Genomic DNA, 17,738 nt, shown 5'->3' with positions numbered 1-17,738 from the left:
CATACGATGTCATATCGGGCAATTGGACAAGATCAACATCATATCGATTCGGCAGAATAATACAAGTTCAAATAGATCATGTGACACAGGCGTATCGTAAATCATTCCACCAGTTATTGGTCGTTTTTATGCCCGTAAGACATTGCATCACTACGACGCTCTAAGATACTATCAGGAGCTATGGGTGCCCGTCATCTGACTCCTGAAATTCCTACTGGTCACGTGTCCTGGCAGGTCACATTGGAGTCTGTTTGAAACATAAAAATGTATGTTTGTTGAGCAAAAACACAAACAACCAAACACACAACAGGGCAAACGGTGTTCTAATCGACCAAACAACTAGCTCATACGCCATTAAATATAACAATGAACATGAAACATTCTTCCAGACGGAATTAAGGAAATTATGTAATAGCCTGATGTTATGGGTGTGTGGTGTGTTTTAAAAGCTCACTTGTTTACTTCGTTAAACCAACACTCATTACTCAGTAAACACGAATTAAATTGTGGACACTGACTTGTGATAGATACACGAGTGCCTTGGCCATACACATCCACAACACCATAAAGTGCTTCATCTCTCCAGTCACACTTTCCTTTGTCGAGTTTTCCTATTTCTTTACCATTGAAGTAGAATTTTAAGGAGCTTTTAGTTTTCTTGATACCGACTGTGTCTCCGACCTATACAGGGAATGACGTTTTTCAGTTGAGAAAAAACAAATGAATTTAGTTTAATTGCCCTTCAAACAAAAGAATTAATAGGAAAGAAACAAATTCAATACTTACTGTACACTCATCTAAATCCATGCTTAAACTTTCCGTATTTTCCCCTTTTACGTAAATATTTGTGTTACACCATAGAATGTTCAGACCTTCTTTGTGGCTGCGTATGTCTGGAACGGATTTGAGGTTTTCGGGATTATTCGATGTTGCGCCGATATTAATGCTTCTATTCCGATCACTTTCTGTTGGCTCGATGACGATTTGAAATATAACATGATCTCTCAAGGGGGTTTTCGTCATAACAGTTCCTCCATCAAAATTCTTCGCTTTCCTTTAAAATGATTAGAATAGAGGAAGATCTCATACAGTGTGAAATACTGCCAATTATTCAAACTTTAACCATTTTCTATGATATGGTCCTATATCCCGAAAACATGTTTCATTTAAATTAAAAACCCGTAACAACATGAAATGCTTCGAGTTAAATGTTTATTGTCTCTGTTTTTGACTGTATCAAAAACCCTGATTCGAGATCCATGCCTGTATTAAATTTTAAACTTTTACATGTATGAACAATTATATGTACCATAGGAATTATTTCTGCAGTTTACTTTTAGACGTGCGTTGGGCGCTTTGAATTGCTCAAAGTTTACCTGACATCGAAATGAATCATTAAAAACATTATCGTTGTATATGTAGATAACTTTTGACACTCAATATAACTCATATACAGATTACTAAAAGATTTACTCAATCGACCTTCATTTAAACGTGTTTACTATGCCTGACACGTGCATATACACAGCATTATGGGCAATAAAAGTCAAAAAATTATTGTGCATGTACTTCTCTTGCAGTTCATCATGTCCATGAATGTGCCCTGAAAGCTGATTAACATAAATACAAATATTTGCATCTGGTTGATGCTGGTAAAGGATAAAACCTGAATGAAAATCTTACTTTTTTCTCTTTGCTCGCGTCTGTATCTTTCGCGATATAGCAACATTGTCCCCGCATTTTTTATGAAATTCATTTAGCTCGTCTTCTGAAGAAGACTTAGTGTTAGCGACCTGAGGATGAAGGGGAAATTGGTTACGTCCTTCCTGTCGAGAAATCTCTGCTGGTGTCTGATATCCATTTTCACTCTTTGACGCAGGTTCTCTGTCCGCAGAGGAAGCATTATCTGTACCCGTGGAACATTGCTGGCCATCTTTCTCGTCATGGTTTGATATAGAAATTGCATGACAGGGTTGCTTGCCGCTTTGCCAAGATAAACCCTCGGTACTTCCACTTTCGGTTGTTGAGGCATGAGTTGTTTCTTTAGAATCAGGTAACGCTGTTTTGCAGCCGGTGTAATCTTCTGCAGTGTCATCATGCAAAATGCCATGACCAGTAAGTTTTTCCCCGTTCCTATGATCTTTGGTGTTTGAATCATGGCTATAGTTATCGACACTTTCTCCAGTATCTGTAATAAAAAGGAAAGGTTTAACTTGGTATATCTCTGTGGTGAAAGAAGGGAGTAAGTCATAAGCCAGTTCATTAATAGTTTTTGCCTTTATAACTCTAAGGTATGTAACAGTCAGCAAAGGTAGCGGAGTTGAAGTCATATATTCGAAAATCGAAGAATTGTTACGTGTAAGCGGCGATGCGTAAGCGGTGATGTAAGTCGAATGTCGAATATTGACGTTAATCAATTGTGAATTTCGAATGAAGACACTAACTTAAGGCATTCAGTTACTTTCAGGAGACAACCAAATAATCCGGCTTTATACGGTATCTCAGCCTTCCTCAAATAAAACACAACAGCTAAATATTTAGTAAGCTATTGAGAAGTTCCATGAAGAAATGGAATACTAATAATGTACCTACCGCTAACGTCTCTTAGACTATCTTCTTTATCGATATTGGAAAAATCGATGTCGCCATCAACAGTTGAGCTGACCTCCCCTCTTAAACAACTGGGCTTCACATCTTCACTGGGTAAAACTACTTTTTCATTGCGTGTTGCACGCAACAACTCACTCTCAACTTTGCAAACCGGATGGTCATCGGCAGTGTCGTCCTTGGAAATCGCTCGATAAGTTACCATTGAATTTACATAATCGGCGGAATCAGATGAATTCTTAACGGCTGGTGGATTCGCAGTGTCATTTTCTATCACACTGATTCTGCCTCCAGTCCCTGTGGTGAAAGAAGGGAGTAAGTCATAAGCCAGTTCATTAATAGTTTTTTGCCTTTATAACTCTAAGGTATGTAACAGTCAGCATAGGTAGCGGAGTTGAAGTCATATATTCGAAAATCGAAGAATTGTTACGTGTAAGCGGCGATGCGTAAGCGGTGATGTAAGTCGAATGTCGAATATTGACGTTAATCAATTGTGAATTTCGAATGAAGACACTAAGGCATTCATTTACTTTAAGGAGACAACCAAATAATCCGGCTTTATAAGGTATCTCATGCTACAGCTTTATGTCACAGCTTCAAACTTTTGACCCTTAATTCTTCCCCTAAAGTATAAAACTTGCCAGGTTGATAACACCCCATATTATCAGATCGAAAATAATTTATTTTCATGCCGAACACGATTTGCAATAAATAAACATTGAACTCTGTTTTATTGTAAATTGCGTTTTAAAAGACGTCAAGTAAGGATAACGTACCACGTTCGATTATACTCAGTTCGGTACATGTCGAAGGAATCTATGCACTGACGAAGTCACATTAAGTAAACAATCTTAGATGATATGGTCAATAAAATATTACCAAATGCTGTCAGAGTATTTTGCATATGGATAATTGAAATTTGGAATCAAACCGATGAAGGCCTTGCTCAAATATAACACAACAGCTAAATATTTTTAGTAAGCTATTGAGAAGTTCCATGAAGAAATTGAATACTAGTAATGTACCTACCGCTAACGTCTTCTAGACTATCTTCTTTATCGATATTGGAAGAATCGATGTCGCCATCAACTGTTGAGCTGACCTCCCCTTTTAAACAACTGGGCTTCACATCTTCACTGGGTAAAACTACTTTTTCATCGCGCGTTGCACGCAACAACTCACCCTCAACTTTGCAAACCGGATGGTCATCGTCAGTGTCGTCCGTGGAAATCGCTCGATAAGTTACCATTGAATTTACATTATTGGCGGAATCAGATGAATTCTTAACGGCTGGTGGATTCGCAGTGTCATTTCTATCACACTGATTCTGCTTCCAGTCCTGTGGTGAAAGAAGGGAGTAAGTCATAAGCAAGCTCATCAATCTTTTTTGCCTTTATAACTCTAAGGTATGTAACAGTCAGCAAAGGTAGCGGAAGTCATAGATTCGAAAATCGAAGAATTGTTACATGTAAGCGGCGATGCGTAAACGGTGATGTAAGTTCTTTAAGTTAAGTCAAATGTCGAATATTGAGGTTAATCAATTGTGAATTTCGACTAGAGACACTAAGGCATTCAGTTACTTTCAGGAGACAACTAAAAAATCCGGCCTTACACGGTATCTCATGCTACAGCTTTATGTCACAGCTTCAAACTTTTGATCCTTAATTTTTCCCCTAAAGTATAAAACTTGCCTGTTTGATTACACCCCCTCCCATATTATCAGGTCGAAAATAATTTATTTTCATGCCGAACACGATTTGCAATACATCAACATTGACTCTGTTTTATTGTAAATTGCGTTTTAAAAGACGTCAAGTAAGGATAATGTACCACGTTCGATTATACTCAGTTCGGTACATGTCGAAGGAATCTATGCACTGACGAAGGATCACATTACGTAAACAATCTTAGATGATATGGTCAATGAAATATTACACTGCAAATTTTTCTGGTTTGCCGGCCAGCTAAATTCAAGCCAAAATAAACCGGCTTGTTTGTCAGTAAACGGATTGTTTCGAGTTGTGAATTTTGGCTTATATTTGGCTTTCTGGCATGCCAAGTCTGGTTTCTGTGCATGCCAGTTTGGGTTTTGATACGGCATATATACATGCCAAGTACAGATCACTTCAGCCTGCCAGTAAGCCAGTTAGTACTAAAGAATGGTTTACAGGCAATCCACTATTATATGAACTAGGCTTGCTAGCAAGCCATGTTTAAGATACTGTGGCTTGCCATATACCAGATATGCTGAACAGTAGCTTATTTTTAAACCAATACCACACTTCCATGGATCAATAGTAAGCCAATTCTGGTTCCATCTGGTTTGAAGATAAGCCAATATATTACTGCAATGTGGCTTACAAACAAACCAATTTCTGACTAATTCTGGTTTACAGGCAAACCACTGTAAGGATTCCTCTGGTTTACCAACAAGCCATTACAAGCTGGCTTGCAGGCATGCCAATCTATGGCTTTTTGTAGGGCTTGCTGACAAACCAGTTCAATATTAGCCATATTTCGGGGGGGAGGGGGGATAATTATTTCTGACCATCCTTCAAATTTAAATTGGATGTCTTCAAATTTTGTAGACACAGAGGAGGATTATCATCCCATGGAATGGCCTATTGGGTCCTCTATGTGATGGAGCTACACAAAGCACGACTGTAAAATATCTGAAACACAAACAACAGCTGAAATAGTTAGAAATCCTGCAAGCTACATTAAAAAAACAACAATAATCATCAAAATGAATTTCAGACTAACATTTATTGCAATTTACAAGAAATGAAACAGTCTTTGTTGCAACATAATTGAATCTAATACTTCAAGGGAATACTAAAAATGACATTCTTATGAATGCTACTTGTAAAATCATACTGATAACATAATTTAATGCATCTGATGCAAAATTGCTAGCTGTTTCACTGAAAATCCCCTGTACACTACAGACCACTCATAATTGTCAGCCCGTTTACTTCACATCACAGCTTTGTCAAGCCAGAAGTACTCTACAAATTGAAATGTTCCTTTCACACATCTGATGTAATCAAAGTTTGAAACCCTACATAACTAAGCAAACCTAGCACAACATTGTCTCTTTCCATGCTGCAGAATATAACACCTTCAAGAAACAACACAAACTGTTTCCTCCTTTATAGACGAGCACACCTAAACAGGGCTGCTGCTTTGCATCTCGTCCACAGAATGTGAGTTTCCAGCATCCTGCAATATAAAAGATGCAAACATTCAAACTCTGCGGTCCAAGATGAGCTCCTGGTAAAACACTCAGTGCCAAGCTACTTGTACAATGAGGGCAAGGCCTAGAAACTGGTATGTTTAGGGAATTTGTACAAGTATATAACAGTCATGTTCTTAAACACATATTTGACTGCAGGAACACAATTTTCAAGTCTTTCTTGGTGCATCAATAATCTGACATGACTGCTCAGGGCAAGTCTCTCAGTATGACAAAGATAGCTCTTACAAGTTACTGTCAATGTCATAGGCTTGCTGCAACAGTGCACTGGCAAAAAGTGTGTGAAACTACGGAGTGAATTTCACGATAATGAATTTCAAGTCCAGAATATCAAAATGAATTTATTACAAGGCAAGATATATCAGAGTCATAGAGCAGTGTCCTTTTGAGACTTGCAAAGAAGTTAGTAGGCCTTTGAGAAAGCATTTTATCACTCTGGCTATGCGCCAGTCATCATTGATGATATACTTCACATGTATGATGTAGTTTGAAATAAGTCAATGAGGCTCCATTAACTGTAACTTTTGGCTACTTCTTCAGTATTTCAGTACTGTTTATCAACTACATTTTCTTGGCCTACTTTCCACAGCATACTAAAATGCCAAGTTTTATAGCCTGTATATTTGATCATTTTTATAATTGGCTAATGAAGTCTTGTACGGCCCTAAATGAAATTTTCAACAATAACAATGCTACATGTACATACTATATTGAGTAGCTAAACATTGGGGATTTCATCATGCTTCAATGACTTGAATGGGAAACTGCAGTTGATAAGCAGAACAATTGTACTGGACTGTTCACACACTAGGTACATGGATGTAAATTCAGCTGTGCTAGTTATTTTTCTGACTATGCTATACTGGGGATATATTTTAATAGCTGGTAGTCTCTGTTGCTTCTCAGGGCTGGTACAGCTGTGTGTACATCCCTGAACCAGCCCTCTGAAGGTAACAGGGTTGTATGAATTTTCAAGTGTAGTGTTACACAATGTCCATGCACTGAATCTGACAGTAATCAAATCCAGCATGTTGAAAGCTCAATCAGCTGTAACTTTTAGCAATTTCCAAGCAATTTTATTTTGTGCAAAAAACTGCAGTTTCTTGTTCTACTTCTTAAGGCATGATGAGTGTCAAACATACCTTATCAACCCAGTTCATATGTGCATATTTAGCATTGTTACTGTTGAAAATCAAATTTAAGTCTGGAATACACCCTTTGTGCCTGTCCTGAGGGGACATGGAACTATGGGAAAATACTAACCGGACGTGCGGTAAAACATACGACCTATACTTTAACATGGAAAGGTGCAATTTTCGAGTGAAAAAAAGTGAAATACGAAGTGAATATTTATGCTACAACAGAAAACACCTAGTGGTGCATTAGACTAGCTTAGGTAAGTGTTTGTGTGCATTGTTTAGCAAGGTAATATTTTATAACTGTAGATATCGGTGATTTTTGGCACACGAAGCGGGCGAGTTGTAGACTTTCATTTCACTATGTACAATGTATGACGGCGTAACATGGTCAGTATGTCAAAATCTTCAGAATTATGGGTAAAAATTCAAAATTTTAACGAATTCATACTTTGTTGACTTATGTTTTCATTGCTGTGTTTTTATTTTTGAAATATTTGAAAAAATTGAACATTCACGTAAATTTGTTTCCACTGAGCTACTACGGGTCCCTTAGGTTCGAGAAGCGCAGTCATCATACCGGCGCTACTGTCAGCAGGGCCATGTGACACAGTTTGCGTCACCCACTCTCGTATCGAGTCTACAACTTGGCCGCATCGCAGGCTGAAAATCGCCGATATCTACAGTTATAAAATAATACGGAGCTAAACAATGCACATGAACACTTACCAGAGCTAGTCCCACGCACCATTAGGTGTTTTCTTGTTGTAGCATAAATATGCATTTCATATTTCACTCACTTTTTCCGCTCGAAAATTGCACCGTTCTGTGTTAAAGTATAGAAGTCGTCATATGTTTTACCACACTTCCGTTTAGTATTTTCCCATAGTTCCATGCCCCCTGGCGACAGGCGCAAAGGCTATATAGAACTCATTTGTCAACAACAACAATGGTTGTTAAACATGTACACAGTACACTGTCAAGCAGAATATTGGTATTCATGAGACTGTTATATAGCTATCAAAACTGCAGTTTGTACACACAACAATGAAGATTCAAAATTGCTAAAATTTACAGCCAATGTGCCTTTACTAATTTACACAGAATTATGGTAACAAATTTTTTCAACAAGCAATACTTACGTCAAAACCATAACCATTTGTCCAACTGCAGTTTTTCCACAAAAGACACTCTTGAGAACCGAGAAGTTTGATGCCTGTTTAACAATCAGGAAAATGGTAAATTATGTCAATTCTATTCTACTTCTATACATCAGACTAAGATTCAATATCATAAACTAGGTGCATGCAAGTGCCTCCCCTCATGTGATTGATTATTATACACCTGCTTCTGTAACCTATTGAGTTTCGTTGTACAGTAAGTTTCAGTATCAGAGGATGCAGAGTCAAATAACTTTGCGGCGCAGTACAATAACATTTGGTGTCATTGGACGCTATTTGACATTTGCCCTCAAAAACCTTTACGTCAGTGCAGGGAAAAAGGAGAGATGATTTTAAATTTTTAACAAAAAGTATACTGTACTTCTAAACATTCAGTACTTCACAACGTTACTAGTGGTGAATCAAAACCCTGTGAATTAGAGTTAAATTATGCTGCTGACCTACAATTTCTATCATGTACACTGTGCTGCGCAGGTTTGAGTTTAGTTGACACGCTGAATGTGTTCTCAGTTTGCTTGCAATCGCCTGGTGAAGTATGTGACGGGCATCCAAAAACACTTTGACTTTTTGCGGAAAAATTGGACCAAAAAAGGTGTATAATAATAATGCTATTCACAAAATACCGAGATTTATGTCCTTGTACATCGTACGCTTTAGCATTGTCCGAGAGGCGTAGCATCGAGGACAATACCTCCGCTGCACTACATTGTATGTACTCGGACATAAATCCCAGAATTTTGTGAACAACCTTAAATTACAATAATAAGTGTAATGCTTATCATGTATGTTGTGTGACTACGACAAAGATATGTCACAGATATGTAATAACAGCTGAAATTTGAACAAAACCCACATTGTTAGAGTAATATGTGGAAATATGAGGAACATTCACGCCTAACATGATTATTATCGCTGCACACAACGATATTTGATCACCTTTTATATTCACTTTCTGAGTTCCACCATATCTGAGGGCAGAGTCTTCATTCTGTTTCCACATTGTGCTCAGAGAATCCATTGTTAATTTGTGGAGCTGAAGGCATTTTCTGTATCAAGTATATCATGCCCTGGACCATCTGTTGAAAAAGAAACAAATAAGTATCTATTACCAGTAAGTGGAAGTCAATGGTCAACATTTGTACGTGAAGTTATTTGCTGGAAATGAATCACTTTAGTATGTACCTGTCTTGAATGACAAGATGGCTCACAGGATTTGTGTAAACAATGACGTTGAAGGACCCAAGTTAAAATCAAGCTGTGGAAACATAAAGTTGCCTTGAATAACAGAATCAACCATTACGTCATTTTGGACAAATGATTTGTGAGGTATGTTTGTCTGTATTAAATCATCTAAGTTGCCAGGTCGAGGTTATTATCAACATAACCAAGAAATATCATTCATGAAACAGTCTAGTTTTGTTATTGAAAGAATGGTATGAGGATACCTGCATCTACACCATGGCAAGTCAGTTTGCCGTCATGAGAGCCATACAAACACCGTATAAAAGGGACACACACACATCAGGCCCATTTGTTACATCCTTGGCAATCATCATTGATATGAATATATGCACTAGCTGCAAAATTTGAAGCGCTACGGTGAGGCGGTTGGGGAGTTTTGGTTTTTGCGACCTCACTCACCAGTAGCACTACAATGCCGACGGCCGTGTAGAGTTCCACCACATACATGAAATAAGCACATCCCACTGGACGAGGCGTGTTGATGTGAAATGCTACATATTTGCTGAATTTGGTCGTACCGATTTATCACTACTGAAGACAAACACTACACAACACTAACCTTGTCGTTTATGGGGTTTGGAATTTGTTCAAACATGTCGATCGCGTTCCATAAACCATGGATGTAATTTTTTTTTACATCCATGCATAAACATTGACTGAGCGTAGGGCATCCGTGTTTCACTGAGCCGCCTGTACGGAAGTTGAATGGCGGCTCCCAGAAATGTTTTCGGAACGCGATCGAAGTGTTTGAACAAATTCAAGCCCGGTTTAAATTATGACTTTTCACATCTTACACGGAAACTATTCTTGACCGCGGACATCCGGGTACTTTAGGGTCACGGGTGTTGCTGAGGTGAAAACCTACGCCGTCCGATCAGCTGTTCAGTCATGTTTGTTTATGTGAGGAGTGTCCTTACTCATATCAGATACAATGCCGAAAAGTTGTGAAGCCGTTGGATGTAAAAACAGCAACTACAAACTTAACAAGGATGTGTCATTTCATCGATTTCCGAAGTCATCGGCTGATAGAGAGAGACGTGATCGGTGGATTCAAGCGGTGAAAAAATCTAAACGCGATGGCTCGAGATGGAGTCCAGGGAAACATGCCGTACTTTGCGGAGCACATTTTATATCAGGTGAATTATTTTTTGCCAAACGATTGTAGAATATTGTGGTGGTATTATAGCTGTGGATATTATTTATGTGTGTTTAGTGACGTTTCCCCAGGAGTGTTATGCCGTTTGTTGGTTCAATCTGGGTTTAAACCGTGGACGACCCATGATGTGTGCACGCGCACAGTTTTCCTCTAAGAGTCTAAGTGAAGTACATTTTTTTGATTTCGAGAACCAGCTCGTCATGTAATATTGACAAGGTTATGCCAGTTTAATAAGCAATCCTACGACACTCAAAAACGAAAATATGTTGAAAGAGATAGAGCTGGTCTGCAAAATATCTGACAGTACACTGGACTGTATTGTATACTGTGTAGTTTGCTGCGGATCCGTAGCCCTACCAGTACCACTCCCTTTGCTGGTGTTGGGGGAGTGGGGAGTTTTGTCCCCACTCCTCCAACACAACCAGCAAAGGGAGTGGTAGGGCTACGGATCCGCAGCAACTGTGTAGTATGATCAAGTATCTAACTTTTGTGGTTTTTTCATTGTTTTTGTCCTGAGTGTTTGATTACAGACTTTTGTTGTACTTCATAAAGACACAGTCCCTCTATCCACAGAGGGACTGTGATATAGAATAGCCTGTATTTGTATAATGACCAAAATGAAGTGAAGTCCAGATATTGCAATTTTGAGTGACGATAACATTTATAATTGCACGTATGTTATCAGTGTTGAGAATGCTTTGCTTTTCAAATTTCATTATTGTTGAAGGGAGTTTAATTCTCATTGATTTTAGGGAAACCTTCATCACCATGGAACAGGACACACCCAGACTGGGTTCCCACATTTTTCAAGCACCGTCCCAAGGAAACCGTCCTTAAAGGGAAGTCAAAGCTGGAGAGGTATTTGCGGGCTAAACGTATCATGTGTCGTCGTAAACTGTTTTCCAGTGATGAGAACTGTGACACTCCTGTCGTGCCAAAGGTTAGAGACAGTAAACTCAGAGACATGGTTACTCCATTCAAACAAGTGAAGGCTTTGGACAGATCAAGCATTAACAGTCCTCCTGTATGTACATCATGTAAAGACTTGCAGGGTGAAATTGATAAATTGAAAACCAAAGTTCAGCAACTGCAAGATGAGAATACATTTTTACAGCAAGAACGTGATGACTTGCAAAAATCAGTGGAACAGTTAAAGTGCAGTAAACTGTCATCATCATCTATTAAAGAAAATAATAGCAGAAGTAAATTTTTTACTGGTTTACCATGGAGTACATTTCTAAGTACTTTTCTCTTCCAATCTACATTTGTCAGAAATACAACAAAAGGCATGTCATTGGTTGACCAGTTTTTTATTACTTTAATTAAGCTGAGATTTAATTTGCCCTTCGAATTCATAGCATATCAGACAGGTTTTGGGGATACAACTATCAGGGAATATTTTTGGAAGTGGATCGATATAATGTATGCAAAATTGAATTTTCTTGTCAAAATGCCAGATCCTGATGCCATACGTGAAACTTTACCGAATGATTTCAAAGTCAAGTATCCTCGTTTAACAATGCTTATAGATTGTTTTGAAGTTTTCCTTGAACAGCCTCATAATTTTCATGCTCGAGCCCAGACATACTCTACATACAAATCCCATAATACAATTAAAGTCTTCCTTGCTTGTTCTCCATTAGGAGCAATTACATTTATATCATCGGCATGGGGTGGGAGGGTCTCAGATGTGAAACTGGTACAGAATAGTGGATTTTTTGCCCCTGGTAACATGCACCTGGAGATCAGATTTTAGCAGACCGTGGATTTACTTTAAGAGATCTTGCTGCACTGTATGGTGTTGAATTAATAATTCCAGCATTTACAAAAGGAAAAAATCAACTTTCGGCAAAAGAAGTTGAAACATCTCGACAAGTTTCCAGTATCCGTATACATGTTGAAAGAGTGATAGGTTTAATGAAAAGACGGTATCATATTTTAAGTGGAACTCTTCCAATTCTTCTTATCAAATCTATAAAAGATGAACATGAAAAAGCTGACATTGCAAGTATAGATAGAATACTTAATGCTTGTGCTGCTCTAGTTAACCTAGGTGAGGGTATAATTTAGAGATTTACATAATAAGTGTGATATTCTGCCCATTAATACTAGAATATACTGGAAAAATATGAAATCTTCTTCATCAGAGTATAATTGAAGAATTAGTTCATGCTTTTATAAGGGGGCGTTCAGTTTTTATGGCCTGGGGGGGTGGCAAAATCTTGTCGCCGGTGTTCAAAAAAAAATAGACCCCCCTGCATTTTTTTGTGAAAAAAAGATGACCCCCCCCCCCTTTGTCAGACGAAAAAAATTGATGACCCCCCCCCCCCCCCGAAAAATAACCAAAACCCATATGTCAAATTTACCCGCATGGTTTGGATTTGAACTCCGGTACGCGGCGCACTTTATTCGTGTAGCAGAGATGCCAGTGCAAAAACTTCTCAGCCACATCCATTGAAACGTCTGTTAATTAGGACGACTGTAAGGCAATTTTTAACTTCATTTCCATAGACAACTCATGTCCATGGACATTGTATAAAGTAAACTTTATTGGAGTGGTTCGCCAAAGGCAGCCCTCCGGTTAAGAGGGTCATGGGCCATTACGTAAAGTCAACTTTATTCTAGTGGGCCACCAAAGGTGGCACGCCGGTAAAGAGGGTCGATCATGGCTATTGCATAAAGTGAACTTTATTGTTGGTATTATGTTTTTGAAAATGTGGTGACTCCCCCTTTCCTACCAGTGAAAAAGCGATGACCTCCCCCCCCCCCCCTTTGCGGATTCCAAAATTACGATGTCACCGATACCGTCAGCGATCATTTGTCGAAGAGAGATATTGTATTTATCTACCAGCTTGCGATACCTGCCAAAAAGCGTTTGAATGTAGAGACAAGTCTTGCTCTGGTGTAACCTTGATTTAACAGTTTGTAAGAGAGATGGCCATGTCTCTCTACAAAACCACAATATGAAGTACATGCTCTTGCATATCGAATAAGCTGGGAAATGTATACCCCATAAGCTGGTGAGAGTGGAATATTACTGATGAGGTGTGGAAAATTGATTACTAGTATACTAAAGTTGAAATCATCACTCTTGTCATATAGCCTAGTATAAAGGTGACCATTAGAGTCAAACTCATGTAAAATGGACAATATTTTTATTACTGCAGAAATAAGTTTATTTATATAAAATATCATTAATCCATTAGCCAATTAATGAATTAAGTCAATTTGTAAGTTAATGTATATACCAAATAACAACAAAGACAGACAACTCTCAGTTACTTTTCAATTAAATTAAGATTACCTCTTATACATTCTCAATTACATGATGTGGCAATCTACATTTATATATTTATATATATGTACATAACATTGTAAATAAAACTATAAAATGACAATTTTAAAAATTTAACTTGTTAAGAAGTATTTTTTATCATATTTATCTGTTATCTTACACCAAATTTAGCCCAATCATATTACAAATCGTAGGGTTCATTTTTTGCAAATTCTGCAATACCAGTTGACCCCTCTCTTTGGCGCTCGTTTCATACCAGCACAACTGAGATGAACCCATTTATATTTACACATTGGGTTATCACAACCCACATACTCATTATCATCTTCAGGTTGTTGGCAATAACAAAACAATTCTTCAGTTTGTTTTTCTTGCCTCTCACTACACTTTGTCTCACTTGATCTGCTTATGAGTTCTGGCAGAATGTGTATGTGCCAAAACTTATCCAACTTTTGTAATACATTCTGACAAAACGCATTATCTTTCTTAATTATGTCATGATAATATTCATTGTTTGCATTAATAATTAAATGGCAATATGTTGTTTCGTACACGAGCATCTCTAGCTGGATCTGATAGTAGTACCTGTGAGTACTTTTCAGTTTACCACTGCCTTCCAAACAAGAATTTTTGTGCCCAAACATCTCCTTAACTGAACTGTTTCTGAAGACATACGGTGATTTGATTTCTAATACACATTTTCCATGGCATTCACAGGTGATGAGACCATCTGCACTTGAACCAATCCAAGGCTTATCCTGTAAAATTCTCATCCCCGTTTTCTCAACAATACCATTTACATGACCAAATTTTGTTAAATACTTCTGAAATGTACTGAAAGTTTTGATTTCATTTTCACGGCCATATTTGAGTTGAGGAGCATTACAAGGTGTTGAATTAATTGTACAGATTTTAAGAATGAGTGATGGAGCAGGATTGTCTTGGTTGGTATGTATAACATCATATGCTACTGACCCTGTTATGACACCTGCTTGCTGTTCATGCCAAACAATGGAACAAGCTTGATCAACAGTACATGTCTGTAAATAATCAATGTCTGCAGTTTGTGGCGTACATAGTTGACCAACCACCACTGCACACTTTTGTTTCATTTCTGCTGAATCCTTGGAAAAATTGATCATACAAGGGTCATACAAATTTCTGAGTTTCATTGGTAATTTTTGTTTGACTTTGACTGGCATTTTATTCTGAAATTTAGTAAATGTTTCACTGAAAAGGCTTAATGCTACAGGTAAACAGTCTTTGGATTCTGACAATGTCTGAATGAACATCTGTTGTTCACTGTGTGATGCTGGCTCTAAGTTGACAGTCTTTCGCCTCTTTCTAGATGACGAAACAACCTTCTCTTTCATTGTGTCTGAATAAAATGATATATCAGATATAGGTGCAGGCTCAACATCCTTCACAAAGCATGAATTCCATTGACATGGCATATCAGTGCATGTTACAGCTGTGTAACCAAAGCGCACTGCTGCTTCAACCTTGAATAGGATAGCTCCTACATGAGAGCATGATTCACCCAATCTGAAATCAAAAAAGATAAATAAATAAATAAATACATGATTGATTGATTGATTGATTGGTTGATTGTATTATAAATTAAAAGTCTATGTTGACATTCAACATTGTATTGTACAATTTACATTTAGCTTATAATTTTAAACATTTTGATTTATTCACTGTCTTTGTTATTTCATCTCCAAAATACTGTAAACAATATTTGTATGTTGTCCTTATAGTTTGATTCAAGGTAAATTCAGTACAAAAGAGTTGGGCTTTTGGTTTAAGGATGCACAAACATTACGCACACATGGAACTTATCCCTTTCCATAGGATTACATTGATAACTGTTGGAAAAGCAACGTCTACTATTATAATTTTCATGAAAATTTCACAAAGCTCAGTCGAAAGAAATAATAGTGATACAATATTAATTTTGAGCTTGGTGAAAAAATGCTGACTCAGCATACTTTTCTCATAAAGTTAAAATTCATGGTATTATATCTCACAAACAAGCGTTGTGACCCCAATATTTTATCAATATAGTTTGAAAATATTACAAAGAAGAATTCAAAAACCGACAATTGAGAGAAATGACAATACTTTCAATTTTTCCACCTGTACATCCTTAAAAAGAGAGAGTTTCAAAACCTACCCTGCCATGCAGTCACAATGTGCAGCGATCACCTTTCCTGTACTATTCAGTGCTACCCATGGATTGTGAGGCGGTGCAGTCACGCGCATTGATGGTCGCACCTGGGCCTTCAATATAGTCATACCGATAGATGTCTCGAGATGATAGACAGTCTGTACCCAGCCAGCAACAAAAAATCTATGTGCTTCCAGACTCCGGAAATTTTCCATCATTTCTGACGAATAAACACCTGCAAATTTACAGGGAAAACATAAAATTCCATCTAAAACAGTTTTCAAAGTACGATGTGCGATGTCTAATAAAAAAAATCGGTACTTGCCCAAAATAACAAATGTAATTTTGGTGATAATTTTTTTCATTTACTCAACAGATGCATTTTTTATAAAGTCTGCAAACTAATATTTATCAAACCGGCATAGATCTGATCGACGCCCGATTCCTAAAAGTTTTTTTGTTGTTGTTTACAAGGAGCAAGAAACACCAGTGCCCAAATGTATATGTAAAATTTCAATCGAGAAGTCCAACGCGAGCTGCCACTCAAAACGTGAATGACTTACAGACAAAGGTTAAGTTTAAAGAGTCGTCTTTTCGATCACCCGCAAAGGAAATACAGTTTAGTGACACTTTAGGCCTACATGTACTTATATGAGCGTACCTGGTGACTTGATAAGATATGTATACAGATCGCCAAACTGAAGAGGCGGCCACTTTCTAGGATTTTCATTCCAAACACCCTGCGGAAGTCTATATGGACAGTCATCTAACCCAACAAACTTCAACTTAGATGTGTAGCGCACTTTCGCTTCACTAGTCAAAGTTTCCATGTACTTAAAAGCCATTTTTGTAGGTACCGACGATGGACAACAAAAATTTTATTGTCGCGCCCTTGCCTGTCGTCTGTTCATATTACTTTGTTTTCACCTCACTCGATAGAGGGCGCTATGCGTGACGTCATTCCGCGGTCAAGAATAACACGGAATAAAGCTTACTTGCCTCAAATTCCAAAGACGTCGGTTCTTTCTTTCTACCTCCATGCACAGATCTAGCGGGACTGTGCTCCATCGAGTGACTCGATGCATGGTTGAACGAATGAACACAAATACATGTAGTTTCGCTGTACATAACATGTTCTTCCAAAGTCATATTTCGTCGGTGATGGAAGCCATTGCTGTCGACTGTTATATGGGAAATTTTGGAAGTAAACTGACGGGGACTGCCGTAGTTCGGAAAGGACTTCGGAAAGGTTGGACGATCGTAGACTGCGTAGAGTACTGTCTCGGCTGCACTGCATCTCGGCTGTGGCTTGGCGCGCAGACAGAGGAATTCATACGCCACTCCCTTTGAAGTGAAGGGGTGAGGATTCCACTAGCCAGCGGTCACTTTAAGAGTACGATCAATCAGCAAGTACAATAATTCTTACATATGTCACGGTGATATAATATCTATAACGAAGTTCACATTGACTCGGGGAATCATTGTGTAAAATTGAACTATATTCAAGCGTAATGTTACAAAGGGTGAACCGTGGGTCAAAGGTTACGTAATGACCGTGACCGTTGACTTTATTGAAACACGCCACGCGTGGACACACGTATACGTAACGCTCTAAATTATCATCAGCGGTGATCTGGCTTGCACATTTTTGGCACGTCATGAGCCATAAATTATTGTGGTTTTTACTTTCGTTGT

At 38.0% G+C, this 17,738-nt stretch overlaps 1 protein-coding gene and 1 long non-coding RNA gene across 2 annotated transcripts; one reads left to right on the top strand and one right to left on the bottom strand.

The window, feature by feature from the left end:
- Positions 1-5,582: 5,582 nt before the first annotated feature.
- LOC139132075 (uncharacterized) lies at positions 5,583-17,533 on the bottom strand. The gene is made up of 4 exons (XR_011552252.1): positions 17,043-17,533; positions 9,117-9,256; positions 8,142-8,215; positions 5,583-5,829 (listed from the first exon to the last, which is right to left on the bottom strand). It is a non-coding gene; the product is annotated as an uncharacterized lncRNA (long non-coding RNA).
- Positions 10,306-12,784, top strand: LOC139130552 (uncharacterized). The gene is made up of 2 exons (XM_070696301.1): positions 10,306-10,558; positions 11,331-12,784. The coding sequence occupies exons 1-2, from the start codon at positions 10,354-10,356 to the stop codon at positions 12,332-12,334; spliced, it is 1,209 nt and encodes a 402-aa protein (XP_070552402.1). The 5' UTR covers positions 10,306-10,353; the 3' UTR covers positions 12,335-12,784.
- Positions 17,534-17,738: the final 205 nt, after the last annotated feature.

The sequence above is a fragment of the Ptychodera flava genome, chromosome 4 (genome assembly GCF_041260155.1).
Source record: "Ptychodera flava strain L36383 chromosome 4, AS_Pfla_20210202, whole genome shotgun sequence".
NCBI lineage: Eukaryota > Metazoa > Hemichordata > Enteropneusta > Ptychoderidae > Ptychodera > Ptychodera flava.
The sequence above is the reverse complement of the archived record's forward strand: the minus strand, read 5'-3'. Positions and strand labels throughout refer to the sequence as shown.